The sequence below is a fragment of the Rhinoderma darwinii genome, chromosome 5, assembly GCF_050947455.1.
Source record: "Rhinoderma darwinii isolate aRhiDar2 chromosome 5, aRhiDar2.hap1, whole genome shotgun sequence".
NCBI lineage: Eukaryota > Metazoa > Chordata > Amphibia > Anura > Rhinodermatidae > Rhinoderma > Rhinoderma darwinii.
In genome coordinates this window covers 249,056,680-249,075,839 of record NC_134691.1, presented here as the reverse complement: position 1 = coordinate 249,075,839, position 19,160 = coordinate 249,056,680, and the positions used below count along the sequence as shown (strand labels likewise).

Genomic DNA, 19,160 nt, shown 5'->3' with positions numbered 1-19,160 from the left:
AACCATTGGTAACACATTACGCCGTAATGGATTAAAATCCTGCAGTGCCCGCAAGGTCCCCCTGCTCAAGAATGCACATGTACAGGCCCATCTGAAGTTTGCAAATGAACATCTGGATGATTCTGAGAGTGATTGGGAGAAGGTGCTGTGGTCAGATGAGACTAAAATTTAGCTCTTTGGCATTAACTCAACTCGCCGTGTTTGGAGGAAGAGAAATGCTGCCTATGACCCAAAGAACACCGTCCCCACTGTCAAGCATGGAGGTGGAAACAATGTTTTGGGGGTGTTTCTCTGCTAAGGGCACAGGACTACTTCACCGCATCAATGGGAGAATGGATGGAGCCATGTACCGTCAAATCCTGAGTGACAACCTCCTTCCCTCCACCAGGACATTAAAAATTGCTCGTGGTTGGGTCTTCCAGCACGACAATGACCCGAAACATACAGCCAAGGCAACAAAGGAGTGGCCCAAAAAGAAGCACATTAAGGTCATGGAGTGGCCTAGCCAGTCTCCAGACCTTAATCCCATCGAAAACTTATGGAGGGAGCTGAAGATCCGAGTTGCCAAGCGACAGCCTCGAAATCTTAATGATTTACAGATGATCTGCAAAGAGGAATGGGCCAAAATTCCATCTAACATGTGTGCAAACCTCATCATCAACTACAAAAAACATCTGACTGCTGTGCTTGCCAACAAGGGTTTTGCCACCAAGTACTAAGTCTTGTTTGCCAAAGGGATCAAATACTTATTTCTCTGTGCACAATGCAAATAAATATATATAATTTTGACAATGTGATTTTCTTTTTTTTTTTTTATTATAATCTATCTCTCACTGGTAAAATTAACCTAGCCTAAAAATTCTAGACTGTAAATGTCTTTGACAGTGGGCAAACTTACAAAATCAGCAAGGGATCAAATACTTATTTCCTTCACTGTATATATTAGAAATCTGTACGATTTCCTATTCTATAACTAAATTAATAAAACAAATTAAATGTGGACAACCCCTTTAAAGTGGATCTGTCACTTGTTTATTAATTCCCTATCTCCTAACTAATCTAATAGGTGCTATGATGCTGATAACCATGGTGTCATTTCAAAACAGTTTATCATTTGCAAAGTTATGAGCATTTTTCTAAATATGCTAATGTGGCTATACTTGCCAAATGGGAGGTAACTTTTCACTCTGGGCGGTGTAATTTTTTCTGTATGACGGCGGTTCATTCAGCATCATAAAGTTCCCCTCTTCCCCATTATAGTACACAGCTTCCATTCCGGACTGTTTTAAACTGTTTTAAAAGTGATCCCTCCGGTTGTTTCACAGCTAGAATCTCATCTTTCATTTGCCACCACTGTTCTAAGTGCTCCACAGCCCAAGATATGAAGTGATCCCCCTTCCCTCCAGCCTCAGTCTCTCACAAGGAGATGCTGATAGGACAGTGTCAGAGGCTGTGAGGTAGCGCCATCTCAGGAGAATCGCTGGTGTTGACACCCACTAGTCTAGTATGACCTCATTTGCATATTTAGAAAAATGCTCATAACTTTAAATAAAAAAAAACTCTTTGGAACACAATTTTCACTGGCATTATCAGTGTGACAGCGCCTATTAGATTAGCTAGGAGATGGGGCATTACTAAACTAGTGACCAATCCTTTTAAACCCCTTAGTGACCAAGCTATTTTTGTTTTTCCATCTCATTCGAAGAGCTATAACTTTATTTTTGAGTCAACATAGCTGTATAAGGTCTTATTTTTTGCGGGACAAGTTGTATTTTTTTTAATAGCACCCTTTTGGGGTACATATAATTCATTAATTAACTTTTATAAACTTTTTTTGGGGTGGGAATAGAAAAAAACCCAGCTATTTCACCCCGCTTTTGTGTCCTAAATTTACGCCATTTACCGTGTGGTATAAATAACACAATCATTTTATTCAGTGGGTCGTTAGCAAATTTATATAGTTTTTATATCGTTACAATTATGTTTTACTACTTTTACACAGTAAAAACACTTTCAAATTTATTTGTTTGTGTCTCCATATTTGAATAGCCATAACTTTTTTTATTGTTCCGCCGATGGTAGTACGATGGATTTTTTTTTTGCGGGAAATCTTGTAGTTTTTATTGGTACCATTTTGGAGTGCATGTGACTTTTTGTTCACTTTTTATAAAAAAAAATTCAAAGGCAGTATTCACAGAAAACAGCAATTCTCGCATTGCTTTTTATTGCGTTCGCCGAGCAGGTTAAATAGTATAATAACTTTATGGTTGGGGTCGTTATGGATGCAGCGATACCAAATATGCGTAACTTTACTTTTTTTTTTAATACAGCATTTTGTAAGGCGAAAAAGTGGGTTTTTCCTTTTTTTTTCCCCACTCAAGTTTTTTTTACTATTTTTGTTGGTCCCATTACGGGACTTCACTATGCAATCATCTGATCGCTTTTATAATACACTGCAATACTTCTGTATTGCATTGTATTACTGCCTGTCCGTTTTAAACGGACAGGCATCTGCTAGGCCATGCCTCTGGCCTAGCAGGCATTAACCTTTATTAGGTCCCCAGCTGCCATAGAAGACGCAGACACCCTGCGATCTTATCGCAGGATGCCGGTGGGGTGAGAGCGGAAGCCCCCTATCTCTCCAAAACCACTCAGCTGCGGCACTCGCTATTGAGCGCCGCATCTGAAGGGTTAAACGAGCGAGATAGATACGGACATCGTTCTCGCCCGTTCAAGCAGGGATGCCCCCAGCCCTCAGCTACCTCTGGCAGCTGAGAACAGGGCGATTTCTTTATTCCGATGCAGCGCCGTGAAAAGGCGTATGCATAGGAATAAAACCCATTAGCGCCCGCAGTGAAAAGGTGTATTGGCGGTCACTAAACGGGTTAAGTAACAATTGAAGCAGCTAATCCACATTAGATAGCAGCCAGGATTGGGGGAAAAAAAATAATAATTTAGGTGTGGGGAAAGCCGCTATGCAACTGTATGCCATATAGTTGAATACATTGCCTAAAGGATCCCATACAAAATAAATGTATATGTTTCTTTGTTAGAGGTCTCTGCACTTTTTGAACTGTACTGATAAAGTTACTAGCAGTTTAAAAAATAAAATAAAAAAAAGAAGGGGGATATGCTGGCACATATTTCATGAACATGCCAAAAGGACACTATTGGCAGACGATGGCTAAACGGGCCACTACACACTCCCAGTAAGGACACTATGTAAACAAATGACAGAGCAGCAGCACTGGAAAGAATAGCAAACGTAAAAGTGCATATCTGGCAGTACTCTATTCAGGGGTCTCTTGTAGTGTCAATATAAGAAGCAATCTAACTACAGAACCTTTGATCACACATGCAACTTATCAGCTCTAAATAGCCGGATCTACTTTGTGCAGAGCGCCCTTGGACACATGTACAGTGATTCTTTATAAGACATTATTATATTTAGATATTCTAGAACACTTACATGTTAACATCATTGGAGAGGGCAGCAGGAAAAGTTAGTGCTAAAAGAGTAGCTGGTGACGACCCCGAACTTTTAGCTTTCTCCGTGCTTGCTGATCCTGCCTTATGAACTTTGATTTTCTCTTTACGACTAGACGCATCTTCTTTAACGGTATCCACCTTGCTTGGCTTTCCACTGGACTTGGCTGCTTTATCTGCATTTGAGTTCGTATCCACAACAGATGTCTGGGCTGAAGCTTTGATTCTACCTTTGTCACCTTTTGCAGTAGGAGATGGTGCACGGTCTACTTTAGTTTTCTTTTGCTCCTTGGCATGGTTGGCTTGTTGAGGATTGTTGGCAGCGTCTGACTGCCCTTTGGTAGGAGTGGAAGTGCTAGAAGCCTTTGCAAGGACTCTGGCAGCCTCGGCTTCCCTAGCTTTTTTGTTCTTGTTTAGTTCTGCAGCTAGACTGCTCTTCAGGGTCAGAGTACTTGGTGAGATGCTAGACTGTCTGCTTCTGGACCTGGAAACTCTATGTCGGCTCCGAGAACGAGAGCGCCGTGCCTTGTAAGGACTTCTGCTTCGTGATCTTGCATTACGCCTGATAAGGTGGAAAAAAAATAAAAAGTCGTTCTTAATCTAACAGAATATATACATTCAATGATCTAACAAGATTTAAGATCAGGACACATTTGTTCTATATTATCGGTGACTTTATAGTATGAGGTTTCATGTTTCCTTTTCATTTTAGGACATTCTTATCCATGGATTTACAAGCAAAATTTGTGGAGAGGGGTTGAAATTATTGGCCATACAGGCATTTATAAAGAATGCAAAAAAACTGATGAACATTGGCTTGTCTATCAGACGATCGTGTTTACAGCACATAAACAAGGATGTGTTTGTGCACTTTTTTTTTTTTTTTTTTTTTTTTTAATCATGCGACATCTCATTGAGAAAAATCAGTGGGCATGCTGAACTAAGGGGCATGCATGTAACATGGACAAACTGATGACACAGATTGGAGATATGGAAGTCTTAGAGCGATTTTAAAATGGGCACGGATATTGAAAGAGCACATTGTGCCCGTTTTGTTTGGAAATCAAGGAGATTCCCATTGTCTAGATCTCCAGCAATACAATGAAAACTAAAAAATTTAAAATATATGTACAAATAGAATTGCTAATTTTAAAAAGCTGAATCGTTAAGCTATCCAGGGAGAGCAGAGGCAGGGCCGGCTTTAGCGGTGTGCGAACTTTGCCAATGCACAGGATGCATCACTCCAATAGGTGGAAGGGGGCGCTGCGCTGGTTCCCTTCCCATGCTTGTTTCAGAAGCACCCAGGCCCTGCGACTCAGAAGCCGCCTTTCCGCCCGTGCCGCACCCCCCCGCCCCCATGGCCGGCGGCGCCGCTAGCAGCCACTACCTACTAGTGCCACTGTATAGCTCCCCGAAGGCGCGGAATCCCCGGCCACAGGGGGATTCCGCACCTTCAGGGAGCTACAGTGCCGCTATCTACAAAAAGGGGGGCGGGCAGGCACTATCTACAAGTGGGGCCTTTGTGGAACTACCCGCCAGGGGCCTATGTGGCACTAACCGCTAGGGGGAATCTGTTAGTGGGGGTGGGCTGATGGTTATTTTACTGTGAGTTGGTGGGAGGGGGGATGGTAGTGATTTTAGGGCGAGTGGGGGGGGCTGATGGTCATTTTACTGTGAGGGGGGGGCTGATGGTCATTTTACTGTGAGGGGGGGGGCTGATGGTCATTTTACTGTGAGGGGGGGGCTTTATGGTCATTTTACTGTGAGTGGGGGGGGCTGATGGTCATTTTACTGTGAGTGGGGGGGGGCTGATGGTCATTTTACTGTGAGATGGGGGCTGATGGTCATTTTACTGTGAGAGGGGGGGGGGGCTGATGGTCATTTTACTGTGAGAGGGGGGGGGGCTGATGGTCATTTTACTGTGAGTGGGGGGGCTGATGGTCATTTTACTGTGAGTGGGGGGGCTGATGGTCATTTTACTGTGAGAGGGGGGGCTGATGGTCATTTTACTGTGAGGGGGGGGGGCTTTATGGTCATTTTACTGTGAGGGGGGGGGCTGATGGTCATTTTACTGTGAGTGGGGGGGGGGGGCTGATGGTCTTCAAGTGGTTTCTGACCTCCAATTGAAATTAATAGAAGGCAGAAAATACATGCGGCGCCCGTTTGGCGATTTTTTTTCCTGTGTGTTTTGCATTCGCTTCAACAGCTTTAAAAATGTAAACAATGCTGTAAATTCCTGAAGGAATTTTGAGGCAGATTTTAAATATCGGTCGCCAAATATAACGGCACCAATATCTAAATAACGGAGGAGGGTAGGAGAAAAACGTAAAGCACCCCAGGGTTTATGCAGCCCAGTCCATTACATGTTACACATAGTTAGTACGGTTGAAAAGACACATGTCTATTAAGTTGAACTAAGGGACGGGAAAAAGGAAGGAAAAAGTTTCTACACATAGGAGCTAATATTTTTTTGTTCCAGGAAATTATCTAAGCCTTTTTTAAAGCCATCTACTGTCCCTGCTGTGACCGACTCCTGCGGTAGGCTATTCCATAGATTTACAGTTAAAGGGAATGTGTCGCTAGAATTTTTTTTTTATTATTTTTTTTTTAGTTAAACAGTTATTATATACATGATTTGACATTGTCCTAATTTTTTTTCACAAGTCAGGAAATATTATAAATTAGATTCTAATTTATAACATTTCCCTGTGATGGTTACAATTGCAGCATTGGCATGTGGTAAAGCAACCTCATTGCTTTATGCTGCAAAATTGGAGAAGCCACACTCGCTCTAGTGTGCTCAAACAATCCCCCCTCCTTTATCCTGGCTAGTGCCAGGAGAAAGGAGGGGGTTGTATGTTCAAACCTCCTACACTGTGTGCCGCCATTTTTTGAGCAAATGCACAGTGTAGGAGGATTAGATACAGTGGTAATCACACAGTAGAACACGAACATACACAAACATAACTTACCTGCTCCTGCCACCACCCCCTCCGGTCCATCCGCTCCTAGTGCTTGCTTCTAATCACATGTCCGGATGCCGCGACCGGAAGTAGTCATCTTACTGTCCGGCCGCGGCTTCCGGTCCACAAGAAAATGGCGCCGGCTGTCGCTCGGCCGAAAACCTTCCATTTGGACTGGGTGGGAGCGGCGCATGTACCGTTCCCACACAGACGGCGTACACCATAGTGAATGGAACGACTCCCGTTCGCATTCTCTATGGGGATGTATGTGCTGTATTCCATCTCTGTATGTGTCGTTAATCGACACATACAGAGATGAAAAAAAAAATGGCAGCCCCCATGGTGAAGAAAAAGTTAGAAAAAAAAAAAAGTCAAAAACACACAAACAACATTTATTTTAATAAAACACTAAAAACAAATTGATATAATTTTTCACGACACTCTTCCTTTAAGAAGGCTTGTCGCCTCTGCAGATTGAACCGTTTTTCTCCAGACGGAGGGAGTGCCCCCTTGTTTTTTGAGGGGGTTTTACATGGAACGGGATTTCACCATATTTTTTTGTATGTGCCATTAATATATTTATATAGGTTAATCATGTCCCCCCCCCTTAGTCGTCTTTTTTCAAGGGTAAACAGGTTTAATTCTTTTAATCTTTCCTCATAACTTAGATTCTCCATGCCCCTTATTAGCTTCGTTGCTCTTCTTTGTATTTTTTCCAACTCCAGGGCATCCTTGCTATGAACTTGAGCCCAGAACTGGACTGTACAAAGCATTAGTGAGGCCTCATCTAGAATATACAGTGGTAATATTATATCCCTGTCCCACGAGTCCATGCCTCTTAATACACGACAATATCTTGCTGGCCTTTGAAGCAGCTGATTGACATTGCATGCTGTTATTTAGGTTATGATTTACAAGTACACCCAGATCCTTCTCAACAAGCGACTCCCCCAGTGTAGCTCCCCCTAGGACATATGATGCATGCAGGTTGATGGTACCCAGATGCATAACTTTACATTTATCTACATTAAGCCTCATTTGCCAAGTGGACGCCCAAACACTCAGTTTGTTTAAATCCGCTTGCAATTCACGAACATCTTCCATAGACTGAACATTACTACATAGTTGGTGTCTAAATAGTGCTATTAATCCCATCCTCTATCATTAAATCAATAAGATAAATAATAGTGGTCCCAGCATGGAACCCTGGGGTACACCACTTATTACCGGGGACCATTCAGAGTAGGAATCATTGACCACAACTACGGATACGGTCTTTGCGCAAATTCTCAATCCAATTACTAACTATACTTTTTAAACTTATAGTCCTTAAATTTACCCATTAGACGTCTATGAGGGACAGTGTCAAATGCCTTTGCAAAGTCCAAAAACACTACATCCCTCTGTCTAGGCTTCTGCTCACCTCTTCATAAAAACAAATCAAGTAGGTTTGACAACTTCTGTCCTTCGTAAAACCGTGCTGGCTATCACTTCTAAAACTATTTTTTGTCACATAATCCTGTATATAGTCCCTCAAACATTTTCCCCACAATGGATGTTAAGCTTACTGGTCTATAATTACCCGGGGAAGACCTAGAGCCCTTTTTGAAAATAGGCACCACATTGGCCCTCCGCCAGTCCCTTGGCACTATACCAGTCACTAGAGAATCTCTGAATATTAGGAAGAGGGGGACCGAAATAACTGAACTAAGCTCCTTAAGAACTCTAGGGTGTAACCCATCTGGTCCCGGGGCCTTGTGTACGTTTATTTTATTTTATTTAGCCTGCACCATATCTACATTCATCCAATTCAGTATATCAACTGATATATTAACAGCACTGGTACCAGCTACATCAGCTGCTCTTTCTTCTGTTGTATATACAGAGAAAGAACCCATTTAGTAACGCTGCCTTCTCTTGATCCCCTGTTACCAACTCCCAATTACCACTGTCTAGGGGTCCTACATGTTCAGACCATGGCTTTTTTGCATTTATATACTTGAACTTTTTGGGATTTGTTTTACTATCCTTGGCCACCCGCCTTTCATTACCTTTTTACAGTTGTTATTAAAAAGGCTCTGTCACCACATTATAAGTGGCCTATATTGTACATGATGTGATCGGCACTGTAATGTAGAATACAGCAGTGTTTTTTATTTAGAAAAACTCATTTTTGACGGAGTTATGACCTATATTAGCTGTAGGCTAATGAGTTTTTCAATGGACAATTGGGCGTGTTTTACTTTTTGGCCAAGTGGGCGTTGTATAGGCGAGTGTAGGACGCTGACCAATTAACATTACTGCAGTGTCCTGACAATGAATATACATTACCTCCAGCCGGGAAGTGATGTTTCTTCAGAATCCTGTCACTTCTGTAGCGTCTCTGATATTTACAGCAAGGCAAGCGTAATCTCGTTTGAAATGACAGGTTACATCGTAATCTCGTGAGATTACGCTTGCTGTGCTGTAGTGTCGGGATTGTATTAGCGGTAATGTATATTCATTGTCAGGACACTGCAGTAATGTTATAATGTGTGTATGTAGCTGCAAATAACTATAAAGCTATATCGCTAATGCTGTATAAATGAATGGAGACAAGTGTATGACGCGGATTGGTCAGCGTCATACACTACTCTGTATAACTCCCACTTGGCCATATAGTAAAACACGCCCAGTTGTCCATTGAGAAACTCATTAGCATAAAGCAAATATAGGTCATAACTCCGTCAAAAATGATCGTTTTACTAAATAAACACTGCTGTAATGTACATTACAGCGCCGATCACATCATGTACAATGTGGTGACAGAGACCAAGTTATTTATAATTTAAAAAGGCTAAAGATGTACCCTCAGATTTGTATTTTTCAAATGCCCTTTTTTTTGTCATGTATTGCCCCTTTCACAGAAGGTGTAAGCCATGTGGAGTTTAATTTTAGTCATTTATACTTGTTACCTATAGGAATACATTTTGCACTATAATTACCCAAAGTAGATTTGAAAATCTCCCATTTATCATTTGTACCATTATTTGACATTAGTTATTCCCAGTCTATGTCCTATTGCAGCCCTCATCTTGGGGAAATTGGCCATCTTAAAATTAAGTGTTTTGCCCTCCAGGCCGGTGTTTGTTTTTTTACAGTATAGGTAAAATAGAACTATATTATGATCACTTTTACCGAAGTTTTCACGAACATTGACATTCCCAACAAGCTCTGCATTATTAGAAATTACCAGATCCAACAGAGCTTCACCTCTAGTTGGGTCTTCAACAAACTGGCCCATAACATTTTCCTGCAACAGGTTGAGGAGATTTCTCCCCTTTGCAGTTGAAGCCGAACCATGACACCAATTAATATCCTGGTAATTAAAATCTCCCATTATCACTACTGTACTCGCCTGTGCAGCCCACTCCATCTGTTTATATAGCTGAACTTCCATCTCCTCAGTTATATTGGGGGGGGGGGGGGTCTATATATTACACCAAAAGTAATTTTTTCAGTGTTTACCTCCCTTTCTAGTTCCACCCACAAGGTTTCAACCTCCTCACAATCTTCACCCTCTAATGTCTCATTCACACTCGCCTTCATATCGCTTCTCACATACAGACATACACCACCACCTTTCCTGTTTGTCCTCTTTCCGAAACAGTGTAAAACCCTGTAGATTTACAACCCAGTCATGTGAAGAGTCCAGTCATGTTTCAGCAACACCAACTATATCTATATTTTCTTCCAGTACCAAGGCCTCCAGCTCCTCCATTTTGCTTGCTAGACTTCTGGCATTTGTGAACATACACTTTAACTTGCCTTTAAAGGTTTCACTTTCAGTATCAGAAATGTGATTATTTGACATTATTTGGGCATTTTTATTTTCACTGCTGTATTGTAACGAAAGGATCTCCTTATCTTGTTGCATAGTTCTCTTCCCACAGTCTGTTTCTCCCCCCACCAATATAGTCTGACCCCTCTCTAACCTAACTATCCATTCATTTTCTACATTGGCCTCCCTCCTCAGCCCTAGTTTAAATACTCTGCCACCCCAGCTAGAATTACCTTATAGTCCGGTCCACTCAGCAGACACTGTAGGATTTAATGATAGTTGGGAAAGAAGGGTTTTTGCCGGTGGCATTTTGTATATATTATGTTCTAATTCCCGCCAACTATCAGGGTCTCTTTCTTTGATATATGCATAGTATGGGAGCACAAACGTAAAAAAAAAGTAGGACATGCTCCATATTTCCTGGCACGGTTTTATGGGCGGGTCCGTAATTGCGGTCAATTACAGAGTTTTATTTACGGTCGTGTGCATGGGGCCTGAAACAATACCCCACATGTGGTCATAAACTGCTGTTTGGACATACGGTAGGGCTCAGAAGGGAAGGAGAGCCATTTGGATTTTGGAATTGTTTCTGGGCGCCATGTCACATTTGCTGAGCCCCTGTAGTACTAGTTTAGTGGAAATACTAAAGGAGGAAATCTAGGGGTATAGTGAGAATTTTGACCGCCAAAGTTTTTTTTTGCCGAATTAGAATTAAAAGGGAAGGCGTCAAGATTTATTTATTATTATTATATTGCTTTTAATATGGTATTAACATAAATTTTATTTGCGCTCTCATGTTCTACTTTTTACCGAGTTCTTACTTTTACTTCTCTATGGGGGCTGCCATTTTTTTTCTTCATCTCTGTATGCCACCGCACAATATGATGTTGGGCATACCATAAGCTGGGTGCTTGTGCCACTGGAGAATCTTAACACAAATTGTTAAGCGGGTTCTCCCGGGTATGGTAATGACTTACTTGTGGACGTCAACTGCTGTTTGGGCAAACCGTAGGGCTAAGAAGGGAAGGACCGCCATTTGGAGCATGGATTTTGCTTGGTAGTAGTTTTGTTTGGAGTTTTACTGGTATTTCAGTTTATAATGTGGGGGAATATATAATCTGTGCAGAGTACATCAAGGGCATAATAAGAGGGCATAATGGGGTAAATAATACAATTATCCAAATGCGTGGTACGATGTGAAGCGATCCATTATGCACAGGCCAGTGTCGCACTGATCAACAGTTTTCTTTCTTATCACTCTTATGTAACACCAACTTTTTTTTCTCCTTTCTAGTTTGGGAAATTTTGCTAGGAAAGTTTTGCGCTGGTATAATACGGGCGCCTTCGCTTCCAGCGGATGTGCTATGTCCCTTCCTAGTTCCTAAAACTATAGCCCTGAAACTGAAGGAATGTTCTCCTCCAGCCTGCACACCGGGATGTTTTTTCATCACCACATTACTAGTGGCATAACTTTTTTATTTTTCAGTTGATGGAGCTGTGCGAGTGCTCGTTTATTGCGAGACAAGATGTAGATTTTATTGGTATCATTTTGGGTCATACTCGACTTTTTGATCACAATTTCATTTTTTGGAATAGGAAATTACTAAGAACAAGCAATTCTGGAATAGTTCTTTATTTGGGGGGGGGTGGGTTTCGGCATTCACTGTGCGCCATAAATTACATGTTAACTTTATTCTGCGAGTCGATAAGATTACGGGAATACCAAATTTATATACTTTTTTTTATGTATTGCAGCTTTTGCACAATAAAATAACTTTTTGAAATAATTTGTTTTCTGTGTCGCCATATTCTAAGACCCTTAAAGCGTAACTAAACGTTTGATCAACTTTATTTTCTAGCAGCATGTGTAATATAAATATGTTTTGTAATATACTTTATTGATGAATTTGGGCTCCTTTTTGTGTTATATGTGTTTTTAAATGGCCGCTCCGACACTTTTCTACCACATTTTATTTCTTTAGGTCTCCTGTTGCTAGCAGAAATCTGTACACTGTGTGTATGTATCAGTGTACGGATTCTGCTGCCTGTGGGTACAGGTGGGTGGTGGCCCCATCCGGACGTCAGATGTGCACGCCCCCATCGTGACGTCAGGAAGGTCTCTCTGCCTCTATGTACTATACAGTTCATGGAAGAGACTGTGTGCACTGTCTCAGGACACTAATCTGAGCTGCTAATTAGGATCAGATAAGACTAAGACTGCTAATGTGTGCTGCTGAGCATAGCTCAGTGCACGCTCACAGTACTGTAGTTATACGTCAGAGTTCACTGCCCATGAAACATACTGTCTGTTTTACAGTGTATGATCGTAAAATCACACACAGTAAAACATGCCCCTAGACACGCCCCTAGCAACCGGCCAGAATCAGGAAGTGTGAGAAAATAGATGTGGACGGTTTCACAAGAAAAAAAAGATGCAAAAAAGGTAGTTTGAAGTGAAAAAAATTGCTAGGAGTAATGTATTCACATAGAGGGACATAATAGCAGTTAAAATATTTTTTTTTGCGAAAGTTTAGCTACGCTTTAACTTTATTTTTGCGTGTACAAAGCGGTGTCGGGGATTATTTTTTGTGGGACGGGTTGTTGTTTTTATTGGTACCATTTTGGAGTAAATGTGACTTTTTGATCATTCTTTATACCACTTTTTGGGAGGAAATGTGATCTAAAAACAAAGATTCTGGAATAGTTTTTCATTGATTTATTTTTACGACATTCACCATGCGCGATAAATTACATATTTATTTTTTTAGTTCGCTTCGTTACGGACGCAGCGATACCAATTACGTATGTTTTTTTTTTATTTTTTACGTTTTTTCCAATAATGAGACTTATTATGCAAAAAAGGCAGTTTGACTTTTTTTTTTCTCTACTTGAAATTTGTCTGTTTATATATTTTTTACAACATTTGTATTAACTTTTTTTGCTTGTCCCAGTAGGGGACTTGAAGGCCAGATACTCCGACCGCTACTCTACTGTACTTCTTACATAGTGCAGTGTATTAGAGCTGTCAGTTATTCACTGACAGCAAGTGCACACCTTCCCGACAGTGCCGTACATAGGATATGCCAACTAATACAGAATAGGGAGCAAATTATCTCCCAGATCAGGCTTTAGCTGTAACTTTATTTGACTGGTGATATTCTAGCTGCAGCCAGTGTGCACATACAGAGGTAGCTGTCAAAAAGACATTGGTCTTTGTGACTGTTGAATTTAGCAGCGGGCTCAAATGTAGCTCACCTGTTGTAAATGTAACTACAACTGGTATCTATGAACAGACAGACATCTAGCAAAATGTTTCAGCCCAGTGCTGGAGATGTACTAAGCAAAATGCACCAGAATCCTGTCCCAAATTGTAATTTATCCAGGAGATTTTTATTGGACAATAGTCCCCAAGTCTCTGAAGTTGGGGACTGATGCAAGAGATTACATGGTGTTCTATGGAATATGGCACTGCTATAAAATCAACATTAAAGAGGCTCTGTCACCAGATTTTGCAACAGATAGGCGCTGCAATGTAGATTACAGTAAAGTTTTTATTTTTAAAAAACGAGCATTTTTGGCCAAGTTATGACCATTTTTGTATTTATGCAAATGAGGCTTGCAAAAGTACAACTGGGCGTGTATTATGTGCGTACATCGGGGCGTTTTTACTACTTTTACTAGCTGGGCGTTCTGACGAGAAGTATCATCCACTTCTCTTCAGAACGCCCAGCTTCTGGCAGTGCAGACACAGCCGTGTTCGAGAGATCACGCTGTGACGTCACTCACTTCCTGCCCCAGGTCCTGCATCGTGTCGGACGAGTGAGGACACATCGGCACCAGAGGCTACAGTTGATTCTGCAGCAGCATCAGCTTTTGCAGGTAAATAGCTACATCGACTTACCTGCAAACGCCGATGCTGCTGCAGAGAATCAACTGTAGCCTCTGGTGCCGATGTGTCCTCGCTCGTCCGACACGATGCAGGACCTGTGAGTGACGTCACAGCGTGATCTCTCGAGAACACGGCTGTGTCTGCACTGCCAGAAGCTGGGCCGTCTGAAGAGAAGTGGATGATACTTCTCGTCAGAACGCCCAGCTAGTAAAAGTAGTAAACACGCCCCGATGTACGCACATAATACACGCCCAGTTGGACTTTTGCAAGCCTCCTTTGCATAAATACAAAAATGGTCATAACTTGGCCAAAAATGCTCGTTTTTGAAAAATAAAAACGTTACTGTAATCTACATTGCAGCGCCTATCTGCTGCAATAGGAGATAGGGGTTGCAAAATCTGGTGACAGAGCCTCTTTAAGCCCTTGAGGACCAGACCCATTTTTTAAAATCTGACGTGTTAACTTTATGTTGTAATAACTTGGGAATGCTTTTACCTATCCAATTGATTCTGAGCTTGTTTTCTCGTGACATATTGTACTTTGTTAGTGAAAAAATTTGGTCGATGAATTCATTGCTTATTTGTGAAAAACACCAAAATTGAGAAAATTAAGAAATTATGATTTTTTCAATTTGAAATGTATCTGCTTGTAAAAAAAGATAGTAATACCACACAAAATAGTTACTAATTAACATTTCCCAAATGTGTACTTTACATTTGCATAGTTTTTTGAACATCCATTTATTTTTCTAGGATGTTACAAGACTTAGAACTTTAGCAGCAATTTCTCACATTTTTAAGAAAATTTCAAAAGGCTATTTTTTCAGGGACGAGTTCAGTTCTGAAGTGGTTTTGAGGGCCCTATATATTAGAAACCCCCATAAAACACCCCATTTTGAAAACTGCACCCCTCAAAGTATTCAAAATAGCATTCAGAAAGTATTTTAACCCTTTAGGCGTTTTACAGGAATTGAACGAAAGCTGAAATGTTCAAATAAAATTTTTTTTTTTTGCAAAATTCATTTATAATAAAAAAAAAAAAAATTCTGTACCACAGAAGGTTTTACCTGAGAAACGCATCTCAATATTTATTGCCCAGATTCTGCAGTTTTTAGAAATATCCCACGTGGCCCTAGTGTGGTAATGGACTGAAACACTGGCCTCCAAAACAAAAGAGCACCTAGAGGATTTTGGGGCCTCCTTTTTTTAGAATATATTTTAGGCACCATGTCAGGTTTGAAGAGGTCTTGTGGTGTCAAAACAGTGGAAACTCCCCAAAAAAGTGACCCCATTCTTTTTAACTACACCCCTCAGGGAATTTATCTATGGGTATAGTTAGCATTTTCACCCCACAGGTATTTTGCTATATTTATTGGTGTTAGTCTGTGAAAATGAAAATCTACTTTTTCTGGAAAAAAAAAAAAGGAGAAAAAGCACCCCAACATTTGTAAAGCAATTTCTCCTGATTAAGGCAATACCCCATATGTGGTAATAAACTGCTGTTTGGACCCACAGCAGGGATCAGAAGGGAAGGAGCGCCATTTGGATTTTGGAGCGCTGATTTTACTGGAATGATTTTCAGTGCCGTGTCACGTTTGCAACGCCCTGGAGGGACCTAAACAGTGGAAACCCCCCAAAAGTGACCCCCATTTTTGAAACTATACCCTTCAAGGAATTTTTCTAGTGGTATAGTTAGCATTTTGACCCCACAGGTTTTTTGCTGAATTTATTGGTATTAGTCTGTGAAAATGAAAATGCTTTTTTTTTTCCGGAAAAAAACGGAATTTTCTAATTTTTATAAGGAATAAAAGGAGAAAAGGTACCTCAACATTTGTAAAACAATTTCTCCTGATTAAGGCAATACTCCATATGTGGTAATAAACTGCTGTTTGGACCCACGGCAGGGCGCAAAAGGGACGGAGCACCATTTGGATTTTGAAGCTCAGATTTTGCTGAATTGGTTTCTGGGGGCCATGTCGCATTTCAGAGTCAATGAAGTACCAGTACAGTAGAAATTCCCCAGGTGTGATCCCAATTTGGAGACTATACCCCTGAAAGAATTAAATTAGAAGTGTAGTGAGCATTTTGAGCCCTCAGGTGTTTTATAGATTATTAGAATTGGGCCGTGAAAATGAAAAAATATTTTTTTTCTAATAACCTGTAGCTTTAGCTCAAAATATTTCATTTCCACAAGGAATACAGGAGAAAGGACACCCCAAAATGTGTTACACAATTTTTCCTGAGTAGGGAAATACCCCATATGTGGTTGTAAACTGCTATTTGGACACACGGCAAGGGTCTAAACGGAAAAAACGCAATTTCATTTTTAGAGTGGAGATTTTACAAAGTTTGTTTTTGACGCCATGTTGCATTGCGCCGAGGTACCAGTACAGTGAAAACTCCCGATAAGTGACCCCATTTAGGAAACTACACCCCTCAAGGAATTCATCTAGAAGTGTAGTGAGCATTTTGACTTCAAGGGTTTTGCAGAAATTAGTGCACAGTGGATGTTGCAGATTGAAAATTGCCATTTTCAATGAGAAGTGTATGAAACTGATTGGTCACCGATTGGTCAGCCTCATACACTTCTTTACAACACCCACTTGGTCAAAAGTAAACACACACCCAGTTGGTCTTTAACCCCTTAAGGACACGGCCAATTTTGGCCTTGAGGACAGAGCAATTTTTTTTACATTTCCCTCTTTGCATCCCGACGCTCATAACGCTTTTATATTTTGTACGACGTAGTTGTATGAGACTTTTTTGGTACAAATATATTATCGTTTAATTTCTATACATTTTTAATTCGATTAAAATGCAGAAAAAAAAAAGCAGTTGGGCGGCAGTTTTAATATTTTTTTTACACCATACACCGATAATCATAAATAATGTTATACATTTGTTGTACAGGTTCTTACGGTCGTGGCGATACCAAATATGTCTATATTATTTCATGTTTTGGGACTATTTTAAAAAGTTTATTTATTATAAAAAATGTGTGTTTCTGTGCATTTTATTTACCATTATTTTTTTTTTACATTAATTTAACTTTTTTTTTTTTAATCCCATAAAGGGATGTATCATTTTGATTTTGTAACTAATGTACTGGCATAGATCTATATGCCAGTACATTAGCCTGTGTACTGATCGTACACAGGCAGTTGTTAGGGCGTACCTCAGTATGCCCTAACAGGAAATATGTTCAGACAGCCCTGGGGTCCTTCACTGGACCCTGGGCTTTCTGGCCACATGAGTTGTGGGCTTTGATCGCGTCAGTTATTTTCTGTGACGCGATCAGCTGTCATCGCGGCGTTCAAAGGGTTAACAGCGGAGAGAAGATGTTTCTCTTCTCTCCGCTGTCAGAGCGGGGCCGTGGCTGGTTATTACAGCCGTTGCCCCGCTCTCGATCGCATACACAGAGACGGCTGTCACACAGGACGAGTATGCTCGTCCTAATGCGCGAAGTGCTCGCTGCTCAGGACGAGCATACTCGTCCTGTGTCGGCAACCAGTTAAGGAACTAAATCTAAAATTGCTCATAACTTGCTAAAAAATTATCGTTTTTCAAAATAAAAAAACACTGCTGTTATCTACATTACAGCGCCGATCAGATTATGTAGGAGATAGGGCTTACTTATAATCTGGTGACAGAGCCTCTTTAACAGACCTCAACGTAGCTTGCGTGAACAGCAGAAGCGCTTAAAGAGCCTCTGTCACCCCATAAGTGACCTATATTAGCTTTATGCCAAGGAGTTTAATGAACTGGGCGTGTTTTACTTTTTGTCCAAGTGGGCGTTGTACAGAGGAGTATGACGCTGACCAATCAGCATCATACACTGCTCTCCATTCATTTTACACAGCACATAGCGATATAGATATATCGCTATGTGCAGCCATATAAACACAACATTACTGCAGTGTCCAGACAATGAATATACATTACCTCCAGCCAGGAAGTGATGTGTATTCACTATCCTGACACTTCGCTAATACAATCCCGACACTACAGCACAGCAAGCGTAATCTCGAGATTACGCTGTAAACTGTCATTTAAAACGAGATTACGCTTGATGTGCTGTAAATCTCACACAAACGTTACCGAAGTGTCAGGATTGTGAATAGACAGGACGTCCTGGCTGGAGGTAATGTATATTCACTGTCAGGACACTGCAGTAACGTTATAGTGTTTTTATGTGGCTGCACATAGCGATATAGCTATATCGCTATGTGCGGTGTAAATGAATGGGGAGAAGTGTATGACGCCGATTGGTCACTGATTGGTCAGCGTCATACACTTCCCTCCACAACGTCCACTTGGCCAAAAAGTAAAACACGCCCAGCTGTCCATTAAGAAACTCATTAGCATAAAGATAATATAGGTCATAACTCCGTCAAAAATAATTGTTTTTCTAAATAAAACACACTGCTGTAATCTACATTACAGCGCCTATCACGTCATGTACAGTATGCCCTATCTCCTACATAATCTGATTGCTGTAATGTAGATAACAGTAACAGTGGTTTTTATTTTGAAAAACAATTTTGAAAGTTATGAACAATTTTAGATTTATGCTAATTAGTTTCTTAATAGACAACTGGGCGTTTTTTTAAATTTTTACCAACTTGGCGTTGTGTGACCAATCAGCGTCATACACTTCTCGTTCCAGCCCAGCTTTTCACTGCGCAGACACACAACGTGGTCTCACGGGACCATGCTGTGCTGTCATTCACAGCGAGGTCACGCTGTGCTTCGAATAAGTCCCACAGAAACTTTACCGAAGTGTCGGGAGTGTGAATAGACATCGCATCCTGGCTCGAAGCAATGTCTATTCACTCTCAAGACGCTTCAGTAAATTTAATGTGTGAGTGACAGCACAGCTAATCATGAATGGAGAGAAGTGTATGACGCTCACCAGTTGGTAGAAAGTTAAAACACGCAGTTGTCTATTAAGAAACTAATTCGAAAATCTAAAATTGTTCATAACTTGCTCAAAAATAAAATGG

At 40.8% G+C, this 19,160-nt stretch overlaps 1 protein-coding gene across 1 annotated transcript in view; it reads right to left on the bottom strand.

Annotated features, from left to right (window-relative positions):
• Window positions 1–19,160, bottom strand: part of CDK13 (cyclin dependent kinase 13) — a 172,570-nt gene that overhangs the window by 141,564 nt on the left and 11,846 nt on the right. Inside the window, exon 2 of the mRNA XM_075827037.1 lies at window positions 3,470–4,048. Within this exon, the coding sequence (XP_075683152.1) occupies window positions 3,470–4,048 (579 nt within the window). The remainder of the gene's footprint in view (window positions 1–3,469; window positions 4,049–19,160) is intronic.